We start from the raw sequence: 21,270 nt of genomic DNA, 5'->3' as shown, positions 1-21,270 counted from the left end.
AACACACCTTCAACCACTCCATCTTCGAACACACCTTCAACCACTCCAACTTCGAACACACCTTCAACCACTCCAACTTCGAACACACCTTCAACCACTCCAACTTCGAACACACCTTCAACCACTCCAACTTCGAACACACCTTCAACCACTCCAACTTCGAACTCACCTTCAACCACTCCAACTTCGAACACACCTTCAACCACTCCAACTTCGAACACACCTTCAACCACTCCAACTTCGAACTCACCTTCAACCACTCCAACTTCGAACACACCTTCAACCACTCCAACTTCGAACTATTCATATCCATGAATTAAGATTGGGACGTCAGTTCCTCAATGATAATATGATATTTTTTTAATGTAAACAGGGCACCTGTATTAAAAAGTGGTGACGAAGGAACACATTATAAAATAACAACAACAACACGTTTGAAGAGGCGGGGCCTTGAGTCGACCTCGACCTGTGATTGGTGCTTCCCAAAGCGTGTGGTGGTTGTGGGGCTCAGCGCGTCGACGTTTCCCAAATGATTCTCGTTTCGAAACAAACTTAATGTTTTCCATTTTACCAGAGTCAGTGCTCTTCTCCGCTCCACAACGTCCATTCTCGAAGACGTGAGACGGAGTGTGACCCGCTCGAAAAAATATCTACCAATCCGTTCTGTCGTCCTCATTCTCCATCTCACTTTCCGCATCTTTCCCTTTTACGCTCTTCCGGTTTTACCTCCTTCGCCTCCACATTTACCTCTTCCTCGATTCACCGACAATTCCATATCAACGGTCCAGGAAATCGACTCGTTTGTCTCCTCAAGCCGTGTCCCAGTCCGTGTCCCAGTCCGTGTCCCAGTCCGTGTCCCAGTCCGTGTCCCAGTCCGTGTCCCAGTCCGTGTCCCAGTCCGTGTCCCAGTCCGTGCCCCAGTCCGTGCCCCAGTCCGTGCCCCTGTCCGTGCCCCTGTCCGTGCCCCTGTCCGTGCCCCTGTCCGTGCCCCAGTCCGTGCCCCAGTCCGTGCCCCAGTCCGTGCCCCAGTCCGTGCCCCTGTCCGTGCCCCTGTCCGTGCCCCTGTCCGTGCCCCTGTCCGTGCCCCTGTCCGTGCCCCAGTCCGTGCCCCAGTCCGTGCCCCAGTCCGTGCCCCAGTCCGTGCCCCAGTCCGTGCCCCAGTCCGTGCCCCAGTCCGTGCCCGTTATATTTCTTGCGGTGCTTTCCTCAGGTCGGGCGTGTTTCCTCTCCGGTACTTGTGTTCCCATCCTCTCACTGCCGCAGTTATCGTCTCGCATTCTGCTGTAGTTCTGAGTAATTATATTCAATTTTCCTTTACTTTCGTCTCTTGTTTCGATCCCTGTCTTCCTCAGAGTCTCGATCTCTGTCCCCTGCCCCAAAGTATCTTGATATCGTGCCTCCACATCCAGCAGGATCTCGACCCCCAGCCCCCACATCCAGCAATCTCTCAATATCCAGCCCAACCTCCCTCCACCCAGCAAGATCTCAATCTCCAACCCCCCAATCCTGCAGCATCTCTCTCCCCAGCCCCCACCCAGCAGGATCTCGATCTCCAGCCCCCCCCCCATCCTGCAGCATCTCTATCCCAAGCCCCCACCCAGCAGGATCTCGATCTCCAACCCCCCCCCATCCTGCAGCATCTCTATCCCAAGCCCCCACCCAGCAGGATCTTGATCTCCAGCCCACCCAGCAAGATCTCGATCTACATCCCCCACCCAGCAGGATCTCGATCTCCAACCCCCCCCCATCCTGCAGCATCTCTATCCCAAGCCCCCACCCAGCAGGATCTTGATCTCCAGCCCACCCAGCAAGATCTCGATCTACATCCCCCATCCTGCAGCATCTCTATCGCCAGCCCCCGCCCAGCAAGATCTCGATCCAGTAGGAGCTTTCCACCACAAATGGCCACTACTCTGCTTCCTGAAACTCCACTGCTTCCACTTGGACAAGAGTACCAACCCCAGCTTATTCACACTTTGCAGCAATCTCAGCCCCGGCAGAAGCATCACCTTCGGCCGAGACCCCGGCCCCAGCCGCGACACTTTATGTTCCAGTTACCGAGCCACGGTCAGAGTGAGGTTGTACAGCCGACGCACGCTTTCTCAGTGTGGCTGTCCCAACAAGGGATGACCCCACGTTTCGGCCAAGCCGTGGCACGGTACTTGGGCATCCGAGATTTGGCTGATTTGCGCGCCTGTGCCGAGGAACCGTCTGTACGCGCTGAGTTCTTGGATGCTGCTCGTCGGTTTCTCCCATTTGCATCATATGTTGCACTTCGGCGCCTCGTCAAGATGGTGACCCCACCATCGCAACCAGCACCATGCTCCCCTGAGAAGGACCACATTTACCCCAGTAACTCAATTCTTAACACTTTTGAAGGAGAGAAAAGAGAGACCATGTTTAAGAGGGAGGAAGAAAGGTGCACACAGATGAAGAGAAGCAAAAGAGGAAGGGATTTTGAGGTCCATGATCAGGATTGTAATGGCAAGGGAGGGAGTTGTGATCAGGGCTGGACCCAAACTCTGGCATGCTCTTTGCTGCAAGCCATTGTAGAAATGCTGACTAGCCTTGGACAGGAGCTTCTTCATTCTGCGACGACCTTTTCTCGTCTTCAACCAACTCTGGACGCCGAAGAGCGTTCGCCCTCCCCACAGGATTTCCCACCTGGTGGGTTCGTTGCATCATGAGCCATAAGCTTGAGTTGGTAAAGGAATGTTGAGAGACTGTTCACAGCTGTGATGACTCGAATTTTCAATTTAGTGGATGGCACTCACCAATCGTGTCGTATAATGTACACATTGGTGGGAGATCTTCTTGAGATTTATAATTTAATTACAAGGGTGCTTCAAATGTGATTTGGGCAACTGTTTGTCTGATGTGCAAGGAAACTTGCTTCACTTTTTAAGGTATCGTCTAGCTTTGCACGCAAACCTGTCTCTTCTATGTTGAAGCTCTCGTATGCTTTCGGTTTCGAATGATTTTGGACGCGTACATCTCCAGTGCAGGACATCATTCTTGGTGACCGTGTTGGTCAAAATCTTCTTGCCAGAAGTTGCTCTTTCACACTTGTTGGCCTTGACGGCCAATCGAAACCCGAGTACTGTGCTGCAGTTGGTCTAAAAGTTTCCTTCCATAAGTTGCTCTGAACCATAAGTTGATGTTTTCATTGACCAGGATTTAAATAGTTATTTACTGTTCTGCCCCCCCCCCCCCGTTATGCCCAGGTTTTTTCAGAAGGCAGAATTCCGAATGATCAATGGCAGGATAATGCAACATTTAAAATCTACAGTATTACATGTTCATTGAGAGTGGTCGCTCCCTCCTTTGACTGAAGTAAACCTGGAACTGCCCTCAGGGTCATTCTACCTCAGTTCACCCAAGGGTTGTAACCCGACCCCCTCAGATTTGGCTAATTTTTTGCATGTATGTTACATATGATAGTCTATGTTCACACACAAAATTTTAGCTAAATCGGACTAGGGGTTGACGAGATATGACCTTGAGAACTTTTGACCTTTTCGACTAATGTCGCGTTTCCACCAAAATTTAAATCCTCATATCTCAGCAACCACTTGCTGTTGCAAAGGTCGTAAAAATGCACCCAAACCAACCTTGGTATTGGTTGCATTTTTACGACCTTTGCAACTTTGGCCGAAAATATCTCGAGAACAAAAAATACTCTCTCTCTCCAGTTTTTTGATATGTTATAGTAGACAGTATGAACTTTCATTTTCATGCAAGGCCAGGTCAAGGTCCCGATGTCGTCAAGGTCAAATGTCAGGTCAACAAATAATCCACCCCTAACTTAACCAGATTGACGAACCGATGCTGGATTTGCATTCTATGGACAATAACCTTTCCAACAACACCAAAATAATCGAGATAGAGCAAGTGGTTGCTGAGATATGAGGATTTGAATTTTGGTGGAAACGCGACATTAGTCGAAAAGGTCAAAAGTTCTCAAGGTCATATCTCGTCAACCCCTAGTCCGATTTAGCTAAAATTTTGTGTGTGAACATAGACTATCATATGTAACATACATGCAAAAAAATTAGCCAAATCTGAGGGGGTTGGGTTGCAACCCTTGGGTGAACTGAGGTAGAATGACCCCTCATCACCTTGAACTGGACCCTCTCTTGCCTCTTTGTCTTTTTTATCAGAAGGAGACCTCATTATAAACGTAGTATTCTAAATGTGGTCCAATTGGCCTTTTATAGAGTGGCAGTTATCTCCCTCTCTCAGGAGAATGCAAGTTGTCCTGTACCTGTTCATTGTTTGTACTAGCCATACATACATAGAGCCTCATAGCAATGAAGACTGTATATTCTTTCCTTTTTGAGATTTTTTTTCATTTAATTAATGCATGTTATGGTGCAGCCAAAATAGATAGGCAGTACATAATTGAAGGATTAGAGCTGACAATATGGCGTCGAGGTACGCACACTCGCCTCTAAGCTGTCTAACCTGGGTTTGAATTCCGACCCAGCTATAAACTGTCATCCAGGTTTTTCATAGGCAGGGTGGTGTGTGTGTGTGTGTGTGTGTGTGTGTGTGTGTGTGTGTGTGTGTGTGTGTGTGTGTGTGTGTGTGTGTGTGTGTGTGTGTGTGTGTGTGTGTGTGTGTGTGTGTTGCCCCTCAGATGGACATTAAATGGGAGTCCCATCTGCTGGAATAACCTATAGAAGGCATTGCATCAGTGGCACAGCCGTGTGTTCAACCATGATGTTATCCCACAGCCCTGTGCTGCATACGAAAGAAGATAATTAAAGGATTGCTGATTCGAGCTAAATAGGCCACACTGAGGCCTAATGACCAGCACTTTCCTGGCATAAGTGCACTTTGCTCCAAGGAATATAGTTTGAAAAATACAGATGGTGTGTCTGATGTTTAACATATAAGCAGGTAGCTTCATCTATCCATTAGTGAGCATAGAATGATTTGTTAATTGATTCCTGCATAAAATAAGACATCACCTGTCATTTGTTACCTTCATTGGAAAAACAAACTACTATAAAAGGGGAAGGTGGTGGCATTGGTTTGGCAAAAGGCATGTATGTATCCTGCATGATTATGTGAACGTGTGCCACCATCCTCTAGGTGAGGAGATCATGGAAGATGGGGTGATGGTTGATGGCAGAGAGGGGCCAGCCGATGCTCTTGCTGCATGTGCGGAAAATGAAGAGAACCGTAACTGGGATAATAATGAAGAGTTCATTGATGGTAGTGTATAATTACGATTATTATGATCGACTTATGATAATATTATTGACCAAGCTTATCAACAGGATATCCCACAGGATGGTACAGAAGTAGCGAACTTTTGAGCTGTCAAGCCTGTGTTTGGCTCCTGATCCGACCACAAACTGTCTGATTGGTGTTCTGCAGGCCGGACGTTGCATCACAGCATCACAATGCGTGCCGCCACTCGGATAGACATTAAGCTTTATGTCCCTTCAGCTGGCATTAGTAAGTGGACATTAGAGATCCCACGGTGTCTATTGCAAAGAGTAGGCATGTCATTTCCAACACCCTCGATAAATTTCTGTTCTGACTTCTGCTTGGAAGGCCAAGGCAAACACCTAGTGTAATCCTTGCCATGTGGCTACTTTGGTAGCAATGAACCTGCCTTTAGGCAGGACACCAGAGGGATTTAAATCTTCCAACACCCTTCAGCGTAGTGATCTTCAGGCAGATTAACAACTTGCTTTTTGTCTATCACCACTTTTAATAATCAAGAGTGTTTGTTTAAAGCAAAAGGATTTAATGCTCACTCTTTTTATTTTTATGCCACAAACACGAAGCAAAAAGCAGGATTCATGAATTGGTTCACTAATTCTGTCTGTCTGTCTGTCTACAAACGTCAGTTTATGACAGAGGAACAAATTTATTTCAATTGGATGTTACATTTTCAACACTAATTGGAAAAAGAACCTGCAGTATAGCAGTTCCTTGGCTCTGAATTTGTCCTGATTGCACATGTGCACAGAGGAGCAGGATATATATATATATATATATATATATATATATATATATATATATATATATATATATATATATATATATATATACCAGAAACAACAACCACACAGGCCGTTCCTTCGCTCTCGCGTGGCCATACGTGCGTGCCCTTACATGCGTGGCTGTACGTGCAAACCAAAAAAAAAAAAACTTTCAAACAACCACACAGTCCGTATAAACGCTCTTTCTTGTCATATAAACGAGTTCCTTCGCTCTCGTAAACGACGACTGGATTGAGGCATTGTGTTTATCTATAAATGCGCATAAGAAATTGAGAAATCATTAGAATACAGTAAGTCATCACTATCCGGAAGTGGTGCGTGCCCCTACGGAATGTTCACATGCATTCCATGAATAATTATCGCTTGCATTGAAGTAACAAGTGCTGTGATACTTACATACACAGAGTTAATTAAAATCAAGTTTACCTCCCTGTCTTTGCTTGCTATGACATTCGCTGCCATTGACCATTGCCACTCCTACGCCACAGTAACTAAGGCACCCTTTCCCCATCGGCCACGCTTATGCAGCAATGTGTCCTGTCATTGGTTTGGTAAATAAATGGCCATAACTTGGGAATCACTTGTCTGATTAACATCAAACCTTAAAAAGGCACATACTGAGGTCCCCAGCAATATAACTGGCAAGTTTCAATTCAATCGGACCAGTGGTTGTCGAGAAACAGCAGTCACACACACACACACACACACACACACACACACACACACACACACACACACACACACACACACACACACACACACACACACACACACACACACACACACACACACACACACACACACACACACACTGCTGGAATTATATATACTAGTGCATGCAAAAAATAAAAACTTTCAAACCACGTGCCAGAAACAACAACCACACAGGCCGTTCCTTCGCTCTTGTAAACGACGACTGGATTGGGGCATTGTGTTTATCTATAAATGCGCATAAGAAATCGAGAAATTATTCGAATACAGTTAGTCATCACTATCCGGAAGTTCGCATATCGGTTACGATCATTCGTAATTTCGTTTTAATGGCCAATTATTCAATTAGCGCCAACGTATTTTGCCTTTTCACAATGTCATCACAAGGAAAAACACAAAGAGAAGAGAGAAAAAAAGGGAAAAAACGTACGTGCAAAAAAAAATAAAAATAATCTATCTATAATTCCAGCTGTGTATGTGTGTGTGTGTGTGTGTGTGTGTGTGTGTGTGTGTGTGTGTGTGTGTGTGTGTGTGTGTGTGTGTGTGTGTGTGTGTGTGTGTGTGTGTGTGTGTGTGTGTGTGTGTGTGTGACCGCTGTTTCTCGACAACCGCTGGTCCGATCTAATTGATACTTGCCAGATATATTGCTGGGGACCTGAGGATGTGCCTTTTCAAGGTTTGATATTAATCAGAGAAGTGCTTCCCAAGTTATGGCCATTTATTTACCAACCAATGACAGGAACCGTTGCTGCGGCAATTTTTTATCAACCAATGACAGGAAGCATTGCTGCGTAGCCGTGGTCGATGGGGAAGAGAAACTCAGCCGCGTTCGCCATTACGGGTTTTTCCTTCTCCTCCTTCTCCCCCTCCTCCTCCTCCTCCTCCTCCTCCTCCTCCTCCTCCTCCTTCTCCTCCTCCTTCTCCTTCTCTTCGTGTTTTTCATTGCGAAAAGGCAAAATACGTTGGCGCAAATTGAATAATTGGCCATTAAAAGCCTCCGTATTCTTGCCCTCGACGAGGAAACAAAGAAGCGCCGTTTCCTCAGCAATGTTGTTTATGAAGAGGTGCTAACGAGATAAAGGTGTGTACAATGTCCATGGAGACGATTATTATTATTATTATTTATTGAAGAAAAATTGTTCCAAAAATAATTTATCAAAAAAAGTGCACAACTTTTTTTTGTTTCCAATTGTCAAAACGCTGTGGCCTTTGGAAGTGTTAAGGAATTCAGCTCGACTCGACATGCTTACCAACGAAATACATCTCAATTTGGTGGTAAAAACGATTCACAACGACGGGTTTCCTTACTCATTGCTCTGCAGTCTGCATTCAACCCCTTCATTTGTCATCTCATTGACCTCATTTCATCTATCTATAATTCCAGCAATCTTTGTGTGTGTGTTTGTGTCTGTGTGTCTGCCTGTGTGTGTGTGTGTGTGTGTCTGTGACCGCTGTTTCCCAACAACCATTGGTCCGATCTAATTGAAACTCGCCAGATATATTGCTGGGGACATGAGTATGTGCCTTTTCAAGTTTTGATATTAACCGGACAAGTGATTCCCAAGTTATGGCCATTTATTTACCAACCAATGATAGGACACGTGCTGCGTTGGCGTGGCTGCGTCGGCTGGTGCACGGCCGGCCGACGATGACATCACGTGCCGTGCTGGTTACGATGGGGATCGATCGGTGCCTTAGTTACCGTGGGGTAGGAGTGCCAATGGTAAATGGCAACGAATGTCATGGCAAGCAAAGACAGGGAGGTAAACTTGATTTTAATTAACTCTGTGTGTAAGTATCACAGCAGTTGTAACTTCAATGCAAGCGATAATTCGTGGAATGATGTGAACATTCCGTACGGGCACGCACTACTTTTGGATAGTGATGACTTACTGTATTCAAATAATTTCTCGATTTCTTATCTGCATTTATAGATAAACACAATGCCCTAATCCAGTCGTCGTTTATGAGAGCGAAGGAATGGCCTGTGTAGTTGTTTGAAAGTTAGTTTTTTTGCATTTTTTGCCACGCACATATGGGCACGCGAGAGCGAAGGAACGGCCTGTGTGGTTGTTGTTTCTGGCACGCGGTTTGAAAGTTTTTTTTAAAAGTTTTTTTTGTATGTACAGGCACGTACGGCCACGCGAGAGCGAAGGAACGGCTTGTGTGGTTGTTGTTTCTGGCATGTGGTTTGAGTTTTTTTGCGGGGGGGGGGTTGCACATACGGCCACGCATCTACGGGCATGCACTAGTAATTTAAACAACCACACAGGCCGTTCCTTCGCTCTCGTAAACGACGACTGGATTGGGACAATGTGTTTATCTGTATGTGCGCATAAGAAATCCAGAAATTATTAGAATACAGTATCACTATCCGGAAATCCGTACGTTGTAACCCGTAATTGGGAACGCGGCTGAGGATCTCTTCCCCAACGTCCACGCCTACGCAGCAATGTGTCCTGTAATTGGAAACGAAATGGCACATTGGCCACGCCTACGCAGCAACGTGTCCTGTCATTGGTTAGTAAATAAATTGCCATAACTTGGGAAGCACTTGTCCGATTAGTATCAAACCTTGAAAAGGCACATACTCAGGTCCCCAACAATATAGCTGGCAAGTTTCAATTAGATCGGACCAGTGGTTGTTGAGAAACAGCGGTCTCTCTCTCTCTCTCTCTCTCTCTCTCTCTCTCTCTCTCTCTCTCTCTCTCTCTCTCTCTCTCTCTCTCTCTCTCTCTCTCTCTCTCTCTCTCTCTCTCTCTCTCTCTCTCTCTCTCTCTCTCTCTCTCTCTCTCTCTCTCTCTCTCTCTCTCTCTCTCTCTCTCTCTCTCTCTCTCTCTCTCTCTCTCTCTCTCTCTCTCTCTCTCTCTCTCTCTCTCTCTCTCTCTCTCTCTCTCTCTCTCTCTCTCTCTCTCTCTCTCTCTCTCTCTCTCTCTCTCTCTCTCTCTCTCTCTCTCTCTCTCTCTCTCTCTCTCTCTCTCTCTCTCTCTCTCTCTCTCTCTCTCTCTCTCTCTCTCTCTCTCTCTCTCTCTCTCTCTCTCTCTCTCTCTCTCTCTCTCTCTCTCTCTCTCTCTCTCTCTCTCTCTCTCTCTCTCTCTCTCTCTCTCTCTCTCTCTCTCTCTCTCTCTCTCTCTCTCTCTCTCTCTCTCTCTCTCTCTCTCTCTCTCTCTCTCTCTCTCTCTCTCTCTCTCTCTCTCCCACACACACACACACACACACACACACACACACACACACACACACACACACACACACACACACACACACACACACACACACACACACACACACACACACACACACACTCTGCTGGAATTATAGATAGATGTATGTATATTTATATATATATATGTTTTTTAGTACTTCTGTCTGGCAGTCAAAGAAAATTGAAAATCGTTCTAAACAGGAAACTTACTGTTTTTAAGGACATTATAAACGACACAAAAAACAGTCATGAAGAACTAATGTAATGTGTTAGATAGGGTGGTGTAAAAGAAGCTGCGTCAATGGTGGTGAACTTCTGGAAAAAAAAATTTTTGTGTACAACCTTTAAAGCCTTAATTTTATTTCAGTTGAAGTATATTGTTGCGAATTCGCGCCCGCCGGCGTGCGATCAGCTGCTCGACTCGAATGGCGGCCGCCTCGCCCACCGGAACGGACAATTCAGTCGTGACCCTCTCAGACCAACGCCGGGAGCTCGTCACGGGTGGGGGTTTAACCTCACCACGATCGTGCCAATTGCCCACCCGCACAGGATAGGGTCGCTCGCCAAATTCGATCTACCTAAGTACCTGCGCAAATGGTCGACCGGGCGATCTCACCTCGCCGCAGGTCGACTCCGGACACGAGCCGCTTGGGCAGCCCGTTCCGTGCTGTCGGGATAACCAAGCGGTGTTATCGCCGACCTGGACGGTTCAGATTAATTACCGGGCGTATTAAGCCCACTACGAACCCTTTACGTGAAGCAGGATGGAGGGTCAATAAAGAAAAGACGAAGCGAAACGGGAAAACAGTTCACACAAAGCACATTTATTACGCGACACACGGAAAGCACACATATACAGCCAAACAGTCAAAATGCACATATAGCAGTTAAAACAAAAGAAACAATGACGCAGAGTTACGACCGAATACACGTACACCCGGCAACATTTATACAGTTCTACTTTACAGACTGCGCCAACACACATTTACTCAAAAGCAAAGGAAAGAAGCCACCCTCATAGACAAGGGGGCAGACAGGCCTGGAGGCCAATATGTGTGCGTGACCTGGAGGAGCGGCCAGGTCCGCGAGACCGGGGGGGGGGGGTTCCTATCCACGTCCTCGTGACTCGTTGGCGGACGAGCCGCAGATGTGGCCGCGTGGCTGTGCCCCGACTCCTTGCTCCTTGGCGGGTTTCGTTGGCACGGCGTTTGGAGTGGAGTGGAAACGGGACCCCCTTTTTGCACTATCTCAGCACAGGGGAAAGGGGGAATTGTTGATGCCCTGGGGGAGGAGAATGGCTGGCTGGCTTGGATCCCGCGACGAGCAATCTCACACCGCGACCTCGTCGCCGACCGCCGTCCTTCTCGCCTCGGACCCGAGCTCCTTTGCCTCTTCCCGCAACTCTCCTCAGCCAACTGCAGAACCCCACTCGATGCCACACCGATGACTCGACTCACTCTGCCCTGCGTACATGCACTGCTACTGCCACACTCTGCTACTACCGCACTCTGCCACTGCCACACTCTGCCACGATTCGCCTTGCGCTCGCCGTTTTATAGGCCGGCAGGAGAAAACAATATGCAAATATCCGGATCAGGATGACCTCGGGGGCGGAGCCATGCTCGCCAATTGGACAGAGCAAAAGTGGGTGTGAACCTCCCCTGATCCTAGAATTTACAAGTATCGAATTCACACAGACGCGCCTGGAGGCGGGGCCAAGCCGCTCCACGCTTGCTAATTGGACGGAGGAAACTGGGTGTGTTGCGTTTGTGATCCGAATTTTCCTCGGAAAGGCCGCTATTTGCGCTCGCGGCTTGGTACGTATCGCGGAACGAGCCCAAGACAACCCGACGCTCAGTGTTCACAGGTGGTGCGGAAATGGCCGTAGAAGGAGAGAGGTGAGGGTGGTGGAGGGTTTATCGGTGGTGGTTTGATGGTTATGGTGCCGTTTGGGAATGACGGTGATGCGATGTTTGCGGGATTGAGTTGTGAAGGTAAAGGTCGTAGCTGTTGGCGTTGTTGTTGTCTGAGGGTTGGAGCATGGTTGTCGTTGGTGATGATGCCTGGCGTGGTGATTAAGGTGGTTGTTGTGTGATGGCAGTTGAGACGTGGTTGGTTCAAAATAAAGATAGAACAGAAAAACGGCTATCTCAAAGCGTCGCAGCCCGAATGAATCACAAAACCCTCGAGACAACGGATTTGGGGCTAACTACGCATGTACTTTGAGATATCTCACCTACGGGCCCTTCATGGTGTAATGCGAATTTCCACAGCCGTTACACTAACCCCTCCCCTTTGTACAGACTCGTCCCGAGTCGTCAAATTCTCGTGTGCCATCATGTGTAGGTCTCCCTGAGTACGTTTTACCTTCGGATCCCTGAGTGCGACATTCATGGTATTCGTGTCCCCAAAATAAATAACCTGAGGGCTGAGTAACTAACTAAACAAACCCACTCATACGGACAACTTAAATAAAATTGCCGGTGCTAGACAGACATGCCGGGGGCGCACTCATATGTACAGTACATCTTAACTTACAAATTTTACACTAAACCATGGCCCAGGATCAATGGATTCTGCAAAGAGAAAAGCAGTTAGCAGGGAGCCAGGCTGCTCGCATGCAGTCTCTGGCTCATGAACCAATGCAGGTGACAGGGAATGTGGCCGGCTGCTCATACGCAGTCCACGGCCTCCCCCTTTTAAATGGGCGCAGCGAACAACGGCGCATGGGCTGCACAAATGCAGTCTCCTTGTGCGGCTGCCTACATGGCAGTCCCTGCAGCTTGCAAACTGTTGCGACGATCCTGGCGCGCATGGCAATGAACAAGGGGAGGCAAAGCAAAATTGAACAGGGGCAAACTGATGATGTGGGCAGTGGGCATGGCATGGCAAAAGCAGCAGGCATACAAAGCCGGCAGAACAGGGCCGCTGCAGGCGAACACAGCCGGCGGACGATCCGACCGGCACAGGCCTTGAAGCACAGCAGCTGCAGACGATCCGGCTGGTACAGGCCTCGCAGCAAAACAACAGCTGCCGATGAAGTTGGCCGGCCTTTGCCTTGCAGTGCAGTTTGATGGAGGGAGTGCGGTGGTGCTGGCCACTCAGAAGGCGGGCTCGGACCTGCCTACTGTCTCCCTCCCACCTATCGCCTTTGCCTGTCACTGTCTATTCCCACTCACTTAATTTGTCAAAACCAATTTTGCCCCAACTTATTTTTTTTTTGTTTTTATTTTTACTTACCCACTATAAATCGTCCCCTAACCCCCTTTACTGTCCTTGTTCGGCTAACCTATCTCGTCACCAAGCCTACTCCCAACCCCTACATTCCCTTCCCGGAGGAGAACAAGGGAGAGCTAGCGTCCTGTGTCGAGGCCCAATGAAGCCTCAGGATGGCCTCCCCAGACTTCAGCAATCTAACCCAAAGTGGATCCAGCGGGCCACAACGAGAGCGAAGGGATGGATGGTGCGGAGGGGTACATCTCCTAATCTACCCTAACCATTATCTCTTAAACTACCCCGGGGCTTTCAGCAAGCGCCTCGCGCTTAAACTATTGGTTCGTACAACCCAGATTCCCGTCGCCTGTGTTGGTGTCCTCACAATTTTGGGCCTCGCCCCCCCCCCCAATTTTCTTCCCGTGCCCTCACACGGTCTCATGGCTGGGATGCGTAGCTCCCCTTGGCAGGCACGACCCTCTGCCGATTCTCCAGCTATGGCACCCCCGGGCACTACACTGCCTCCGAGCCTACCAGCTCCCTAAACACTGGGGAGTGCCCTCCATGGCGACTCTCCTGAAACGCTCACGTGGCAGGATGGCTTCCCGGGCCCCTTTCCGAGGGTCACCCGTGCCCACAACACTGCCCACGCGGCTAACGGCGCCCCGGGCCCACTACGCTATCCCAGCCCCCCATGGGCCCTTGGCCGACTTGCCTGGTGCCCGGGGTACCCACTCAGCGATACTCACCTTTCGCAGCCATGCTCCCAACCCGTCAACAGGGCTCCTGCACCCCTCCAAATGGGTATCCAGCCTTCACTCCCACCAACAGCAAAACGACTTCCATTTTGTCAATTTAACTAACCCAGCTAACTCACTTTACACTGACCCCGGGGTCCCATGGGCGGGAGTCACGCCTCCCCCCAATCACTCATCGCACCATGCATTCCCCATTCGCTCCATTCACACAGACCCGCTGGCCTCACTCACTCATCATGTACTCACCTCACAACTCTTCAACACACACACCGCTGAACTCTGCCATCCTTCTAACTACCTCCCCTAACTACCTCGTGCTCCCATGTCGTCCCTTAAACTACAGCACATTCCATTTAACACTACGTAGCTAAACTACGTCCCTTCTACACATCCAAAGTCTGTCTCTGTCTTCAAATCCTTATTCGCAGGGGGGACTTCATCCCTCCCAACTGGGCTCGTGAACTCGTTGCAAGGCTCTGTGAGCCTTGCGCCTCTGCGGGAGCGGCTGTTCCAGCACCGACTCCTCCGGCAAGACATATCCATGAGGGCGTAAGGTCGCCCTTGTAAGGTCTCAGGCGGTCCGCGTGGACGATGGACGTGGAAGGGCCCGTGGTCCCATTTTAATTTTTAGGACCAAGTCACTGATTTGCGCCAGGATGACCCCCGGGCCCTGCCAAGGTGAGGTGAGCTTCGGGCATCTGCCCTTCTTCCGCCAGGGGTTAAAGAACCAAATCTTCGCCCCCTGTGGGTATTTGCTCACCTGGCTCCGGTAGTCGTACCTGCGCTTCATCTTTATGCCCGCCTGTTGGAGCTGGTGACTTGCGAAGGCATGGACCTTCTCCATGCCTTCCTCCAACCGACGGGCATAGCCCTCCCCCGGGGGCCTATCAAGCCGCTCAGGCGTCGGACCGCACAATAAATCGACGGGGCTTCTCAGCTCCCGTCCATACATCAACAGTGCCGGACTACACGCGGTAGACCCGTGCTGGGACGCGCGATAGGCCATCAGGAGGTATGGGAGATGTTCGTCCCAGTCCTCCTGGTTGGTGGTGGTGAAGAGGGCCAACTGTTGGACCAGGGTCCTGTTGAACCTCTCCACCATGCCATCAGACTGTGATCTCAGGGGCGTTGTCCGTGTCTTTCGAATTTCCAGGAGCCTGCACACCTCTTTTAGTAATTCGCTCTCAAAATTTCGTCCCTGATCCGTGTGCAGCTCCTGCGGAATCCCATACCGGCATGTAAATCCTTCTACGAAGGCCTTTGCACGACCCCTGCTTCCTGGTTGGGGAGGGCAAAGGCCTCCGGCCTTTTGGTGAAATAGTCCATAATTACGAGGTTGTACTTTTTACCCTGGCGAGTGGGGGGCAGTGGTCCCAAAATGTCCATGGCCACTCGCTCAAGGGGAACCCCAACCTGATGTAGTTGGAGTGGGGCCCTCATCCTCTGTGGCGGTCCCTTTTTCACAGTACAGGCGTCGCATGCTCGACACCAGTTCTGTACATCGCGCCCCATGTTAACCCAATAGAACCGCCGGTGGACCCGAGATTTTGTTTTGGTCCTGCCCAAATGGCCGCCGGCGCGGGTACCATGCACCTGTTTCAAAATTTGGGTCTTAAACCCATCAGGGACTATCACCAGCCAAGAAGTTTGTTTGGAAGGAATCTCCACCCACTTGCGTTATAAGATGTTGTCCCTCATTTCTAGGGTCTTCCACTGAGCCCAGTATGCTTTTGTTCGCGCTCCGAATGGGGCGATCTCCTCCCCACTGGGCCTTCTGTTTTCCTGGACCCATTTGTACACTAGCCCTATCACGTGGTCTTCCCACTGGGCCGTGCTCCATGCCAATCCACCAAATTCCTCGCCCGCGGTTAGTGGCAAAGTTGGGCCTACCACCCGGGCCGCACAGACTGGGAGTTTCGGGTAGGTGTCTGCCAATTGGTCCCTCTCCTCATGTCTCGTGCAATATCTGCAGTTTTCTCCCAGACAGGGGCATCGAGAGAGCGCATCGGCATTCCCATGAGCCTTACCGGCTCTATGGACCACACTGAAATCGTACTGCTGCAACTTTTCCAACCACCTTGCAATCTGGCCTTCCGGTTCCTTGAACCGTAAGAGCCATTGCAAGGAGTAATGGTCAGTTCGAACCAAAAATTTCCTCCCATACAAGTACGGGTGGAAATGGCTCACCGCAGACAGCATAGCCAAAAGCTCCTTGCGAGTTACGCAATAATTTCGTTCGGGTCTACTCATGGCCCGACTGTAATACGCGATCACTCTTTCCACGCCCCCTGTGTCTGAGACAAGACTGCTCCCAATCCTTCCTGGCTTGCATCCGTGTCCAGGGTATACATTCCGTCATCGGTGGGGTACGCTAACACGGGTGTGGATGTCAAACACCCCTTTCATTTGAGGAAGGCCTCCTGGCACTCCCCTGTCCAATTAAATCTCAACCCCTTCTACGTCAACCGGTGAAGAGGCCTGACTATCTCCGCAAAGTTTGCCACGAAGCGCCGGTAGTTGGAGCAAAGTCCCAAAAAGCCCCGTACCTGTTTGACAGTTGTAGGTACGGGCCACTCTTCCACCACTGTAATTTTGCCGGGGTCGGTCTTCACTCCCTCGCGGCCTATCACGTGTCCGAGATAGGCCACCTCTGTCATGAACAAAGTGCATTTCTCTGGGCTCAACTTTAGCCCTGCCTGCCTGAGGAGCCCAAACACCTGGTCCAAATTGGCTATCTCCTGGGTGAATGTTTTAGCATGTACCAGGACGTCATCCAGATACACCAGGCATGACCTACCTGGCCTGGAGGCCAATATGTGTTGTGGAGGAGCCGCAGATGTGGCTGTGCCCCGACTCCGTGCTCCTTGGCGGGTTTCGTTGGCACGACGTTTGGAGTGGGGTGGGAATGGGGCCCCCTTTTTGCACTATCTCAGCATGGGGAAAGGGGGAATTGTTGATGCCCTGGGGGAGGAGAATGGCTGGCTGGCTTGGGTCCCGCGACAAGTGATCTCTCACTGCGACCTCGTCGCTGACCGCCGTCCTTCTCGCCTCGGACCCGAGCTCCTTTGCCTCTTCCCGCAACTCTCCTCAGCCGACTGCAGAACCCAACTCGATGCCACACTGATGACTCGACTCACACTGCTACACTCTGCCACAATTCGCCTTGCGCTCGTCGTTTTATTGGCCGGCAGGAGAAAACAATATGCAAATATCCGTATCACGATGACCTCGGGGGCGGAGCCACGCTCGCCATTTGGACGGAGGAAAAGTGTGCGTGAACCTCCCCTGATCCTAGAATTTGCATATATCGATTTCACACAGACGCGCCTGGAGGCGGGGCCAAGCCGCTCCGCGCTTGCTAATTGGACGGAGGAAAGTGGGCGTGTAGCGTTTGTGATCCAAATTTTCCTCAGAAAGGCCGCTATTTGCCTCGCGGCTTGGTGCGTATCGCGTAACGAACCCAAGACAGCCCGACGCTCAGTGTTCACAGGTGGTGCGGGAATGGCCGTAGAAGGAGAGAGGTGAGGGTGGTGGAGGGTTTATCGGTGGTGGTTTGATGGTTATGGTGCCGTTTGGGAATGACGGTGATGCGATGTTTGCGGGATTGAGTTGTGAAGGTAAAGGTCGTGGCTGTTGGCGTTGTTGTTGTTATTGTTGTTGTCTGAGGGTTGGAGCGTGGTTGTAGTTGGTGACGATGGCTGGCGTGGTGGTTAAGGTGGTTGTTGTGTGATGGCGGTTGAGACGTGGTTGGTTCAAAATAAAGATAGAACAGAAAAACGGCTATCTCAAAGCGTCGCAGCCCGAATGAATCACATAATTTCCCTCATAAATACAACGGATTTGGGGCTAACTACACATGTACTAAGAGATATCTCACCTCGGGCCCTTCATGGTGTAATGCGAATTTCCACAGCCGTAACAATATATTTGAACACTGGAGAACACAAATCGCCATATTGGCACTTTCAAAACCCTTCTGTTTACCAGTACTTGGACAAAATATTACAGCATTTTACTTCATCACGACTAATCAAATTTGCTGCTGGTGGACTCTGCCCCTTGTCTTTGTTTCTCAAGACAGTGTGGGGTAAGGTGTTTGATGAACTCTTCAATTATACTTGCAAAGAAAACTTGTCACCAAAATCAACGAACGCATTACAGCAAAAGATTTTGGTTCGTTGAGTAACATTGCTTCATTGTACAGGTGTAAGACAATCGATGGTCATACAAAGGATGCCTGACAATGTTCCAATTTTTTTGTTGTTTGGAAAAAGAATTATTAATTAAAACCGATATGCATCCACAAGATGTGCGCTTATAATTAATCCCAGCTGCAGTTTTTAGTTGCCGGGGCTCATTCCTCAATAACAATATTGCAAGCTGTTGGATTGAGATTGATGTTACTTTTGCAAAGAGTTGGTCTTGTTTTTTGGACTACCAGTACCTCATTTGGTTCTTTTTTTTTTCACCAACATCTAAAGGATCACAAACAATTATATAACTAATGACAATGACTTTTAAATTCCATATGCAAGCATGAACTGACACTCATCATTATGTACTCTTTTACAGCGTGTCAGTGCTGCGAAGCAGTCGCTTGGCAAAGGTTATGCTGGGTGGTTTGTCATTGCCTTCCAAGCAGTCAGTCAGGGAAAAAAATTGTAGTTTGTTCCTTGTACCGGTGGTAACTCACTTGCTCTTTGTGAAAGGCTGCATTGGATCTTCAATGTCCACCAACACCCTCAGTGCTGGCAGACAAGTCCTCTAGCTTAACTTACCTTCGATGGATGGCACACGGATACATCACCCCACAACCGAAACACCAGGATGACAGTTTATAGCTGGCTTGAGATTCAAACCCAGGCTCAATAACTCAAATACAAGTGTACATTCGTCTAAGCCAGTGATTCTCAACCAGGGGTAAAAATTTTCTTCTTTCTTCTCAAGGGAAAGATTCTCAAGGGGGTATTGTCCATGGGCCAAACTTGAAAATTTGACCCATCGGTACCATCTCTGGTGGCAAAGGCTCACTATGTTTTTTTGATACTTTGGGACCTACAGATGAGGAATTGAGGTGATAGCAGTGTGGAATTGGCAGCTTTCTGGTAGTTTTCACCTCTCAAACATCACCCTACTGCTATATTTTGAAGCACAAAATTTAGGGGTAGGGGAAACTAAAATGACTGTAGTTTCGCTCTGGATGGGTCAATCTTAACAATATATGACTCATAATGTCTGTCTGGGTACCCTCTATCTAAATCAAGATGGTTTATGCAAAATATTTCATTATGTAGGTCACCAGAGGTCAAAAGGTCACCAATTTTAGGGGTTGCCCAAAATTGACCATAGGGCAAGTCATATTGCTTGAATAAAGTGACAAATCACCCAATGGTGATTTAAACACTTGGAATGCATATTTTAGAGGTCTTCAGGTGATTCTAAGGGGACATTATTGAGTTTCTTTTGCAAAATTTTATTTCAGAGCAATTGATTTTGAACCGTTTCTTGTAAATGCCTAAAATCCAGGGTTTTGGGGGTAGGGGAAACCATAATGACTGTAGCTTTGGAGTGGATAGGGCAAATTTGATAATCTACCACTCAAATTGTATGTCTATGTACCCTCTATCATAATCACACTAGATTATGAAAATTATGTCCATATTTAGGCCACCAGGGGTCAATAGGTCACAAATTTTAGAGGCTGCCAAAATCGTCTTCAGCACAACTTATTCTACTAAAACAAAGTAGTAAAAATGAACAAAAAGTAATATCAACTTCTAGAAATTATATTTTAGATGTCTTTAGGTAATGTTGAGGTCTTGGAAAGTAACCTCAGTATTTTGAGTTCTCAATCTTCATCATCATCATCATCATCATCATCATCATCACAATCTGATTCAATATCAACTGTCATCTCCAGTTCATCATCCTCATTTCGCTGGTTTTCGCAAGTTTGTAATTTACACATCGGCGTACATTTCAACCCATTGTCTATGCAGTCACACTCTCCCTTTTTGCAAACTCGTTTGCACTGACAGGCCATCATTTCCAACACAGCTTCAGGTGCCGGAGTTCCGGCCATCCAGTCAATGGCAATTGAACTGCTATCATCTTTCACCCATCTATTTCCCTCTGAATCAGGAATTACTGATTTTGTCTCTAGGCTTCGCTTCCAAATTCCTGCCTGGTAATTGGCACGGAGGGCATGCTTTGTTCGACTATCTTTACAAGGTAGAAGAAGGTTTGACTCTATTTCCCCTCTTTTGACAAAGAACACCTCGTATCGGAGTTGATTTACCTGTACAGTTTTTGTGGATGATGCATACATGAGACGTGTGAAATGTTGCAAGGTATCAAACATTTGATCTGATATCTCCCATGCACTTCCAAGGTTGAAGAAGGCACATTGGAATTCACTGTTTGATCCCATTTTGTCCGGTGGTCCTGTTTTGCCTCACTCAACGAAAGAACTTGCAGTGTCACATCCAGTGTAAGCATGAAAGCCGAGAAGTGCACCACATAGTTCATCTCCAAGGGATAACCTGAGTAGGGAAATGTCCACAAATTGAGTACGTGTCTTTGTTCCCCTCTTTTGGTACAAGGCAGCCGGAATGTCCTTTGCAAAGGAAAGTAGTAGCACAAATACTGTGTCCTCAGAAATAACAATTACAGTTTGATCTCAAGTGTCGGTGGCATGCTTCGCATGAAGTATTAACCATGTGTCTGCCTCTTCTTGAGAGGACTCAAGTTCACCCATTTCACAACTACCACCGATCAATATATTGTCGCATCTTATGCCACATGTCATGAGAAGAACTTTGTCTTTAATCGGGCTCCTCTTGTTTTCAGTTTTCCAATCTGCAACCAGAAACTCAATAAGTTTTGTCTTATTGTCAGCTTCTGATAAGAAGTTCCTCCATTTTTTTTAATTTTGTGTCCTGGCGCAAAGCTGCTGAATTTGATGCCGCTGCCTGATCCCCTTTTGAGCCGTTCTGCGTTCTTGATGGAGCTTTCCTTATACACATCAAATACAACATCTATTCATCAACTCATCGCACCTTCCCTCAAGAAAACTTTCAGGACAGATGTTGAAACCTCAGCAAATGTACTATTTTTTACATTTAACTTCTGCACAACGCTGATGCCATCGATAACTTATCGATGCATGCTGAGTTCTGTGGTAGGGTTTCTACAGGAGGTACGCTTTCCCCAATTTTCTTCATTAGTGCTGCTTTTTCAGTCTTCCTTAGTGACCCATCTTGATTTGCCAACACCCATGGCAATGGGCCTAATGGATGAGACAGAACCTCCTGCATGTCCAGCTCACGACCTTGTGCGATAACAATCATCTGGCAAAAAGATT

The 21,270-nt window shown here is 48.2% G+C and overlaps 1 protein-coding gene across 4 annotated transcripts in view; it reads left to right on the top strand.

Moving 5' to 3' along the window:
* Nucleotides 1-466: 466 nt before the first annotated feature.
* LOC147016659 (uncharacterized) overlaps nucleotides 467-21,270 on the top strand; it is a 42,990-nt gene continuing 22,186 nt past the window's right edge. For 3 of the 4 annotated variants that reach the window (XM_085845541.1, XM_085845539.1, XM_085845538.1), the window contains exons 1-2: nucleotides 546-2,667; nucleotides 5,098-5,220. In XM_085845541.1, the coding sequence (XP_085701667.1) occupies nucleotides 1,902-2,667; nucleotides 5,098-5,220 (889 nt within the window). In that variant the 5' untranslated portion in view covers nucleotides 546-1,901. Of the gene's footprint in view, nucleotides 2,668-5,097; nucleotides 5,221-21,270 lie in introns of all 4 variants that reach the window. The other variant, XM_085845542.1, reaches the window with a different exon arrangement.

The sequence above is a fragment of the Eptatretus burgeri genome, chromosome 11, assembly GCF_056783735.1.
Source record: "Eptatretus burgeri isolate ZD-2024b chromosome 11, Ebu_testis_v1, whole genome shotgun sequence".
Lineage (NCBI taxonomy): Eukaryota > Metazoa > Chordata > Myxini > Myxiniformes > Myxinidae > Eptatretus > Eptatretus burgeri.
Note: the sequence above shows the minus strand (reverse complement) of the source record. Positions and strands in the feature narration are given on the sequence as shown.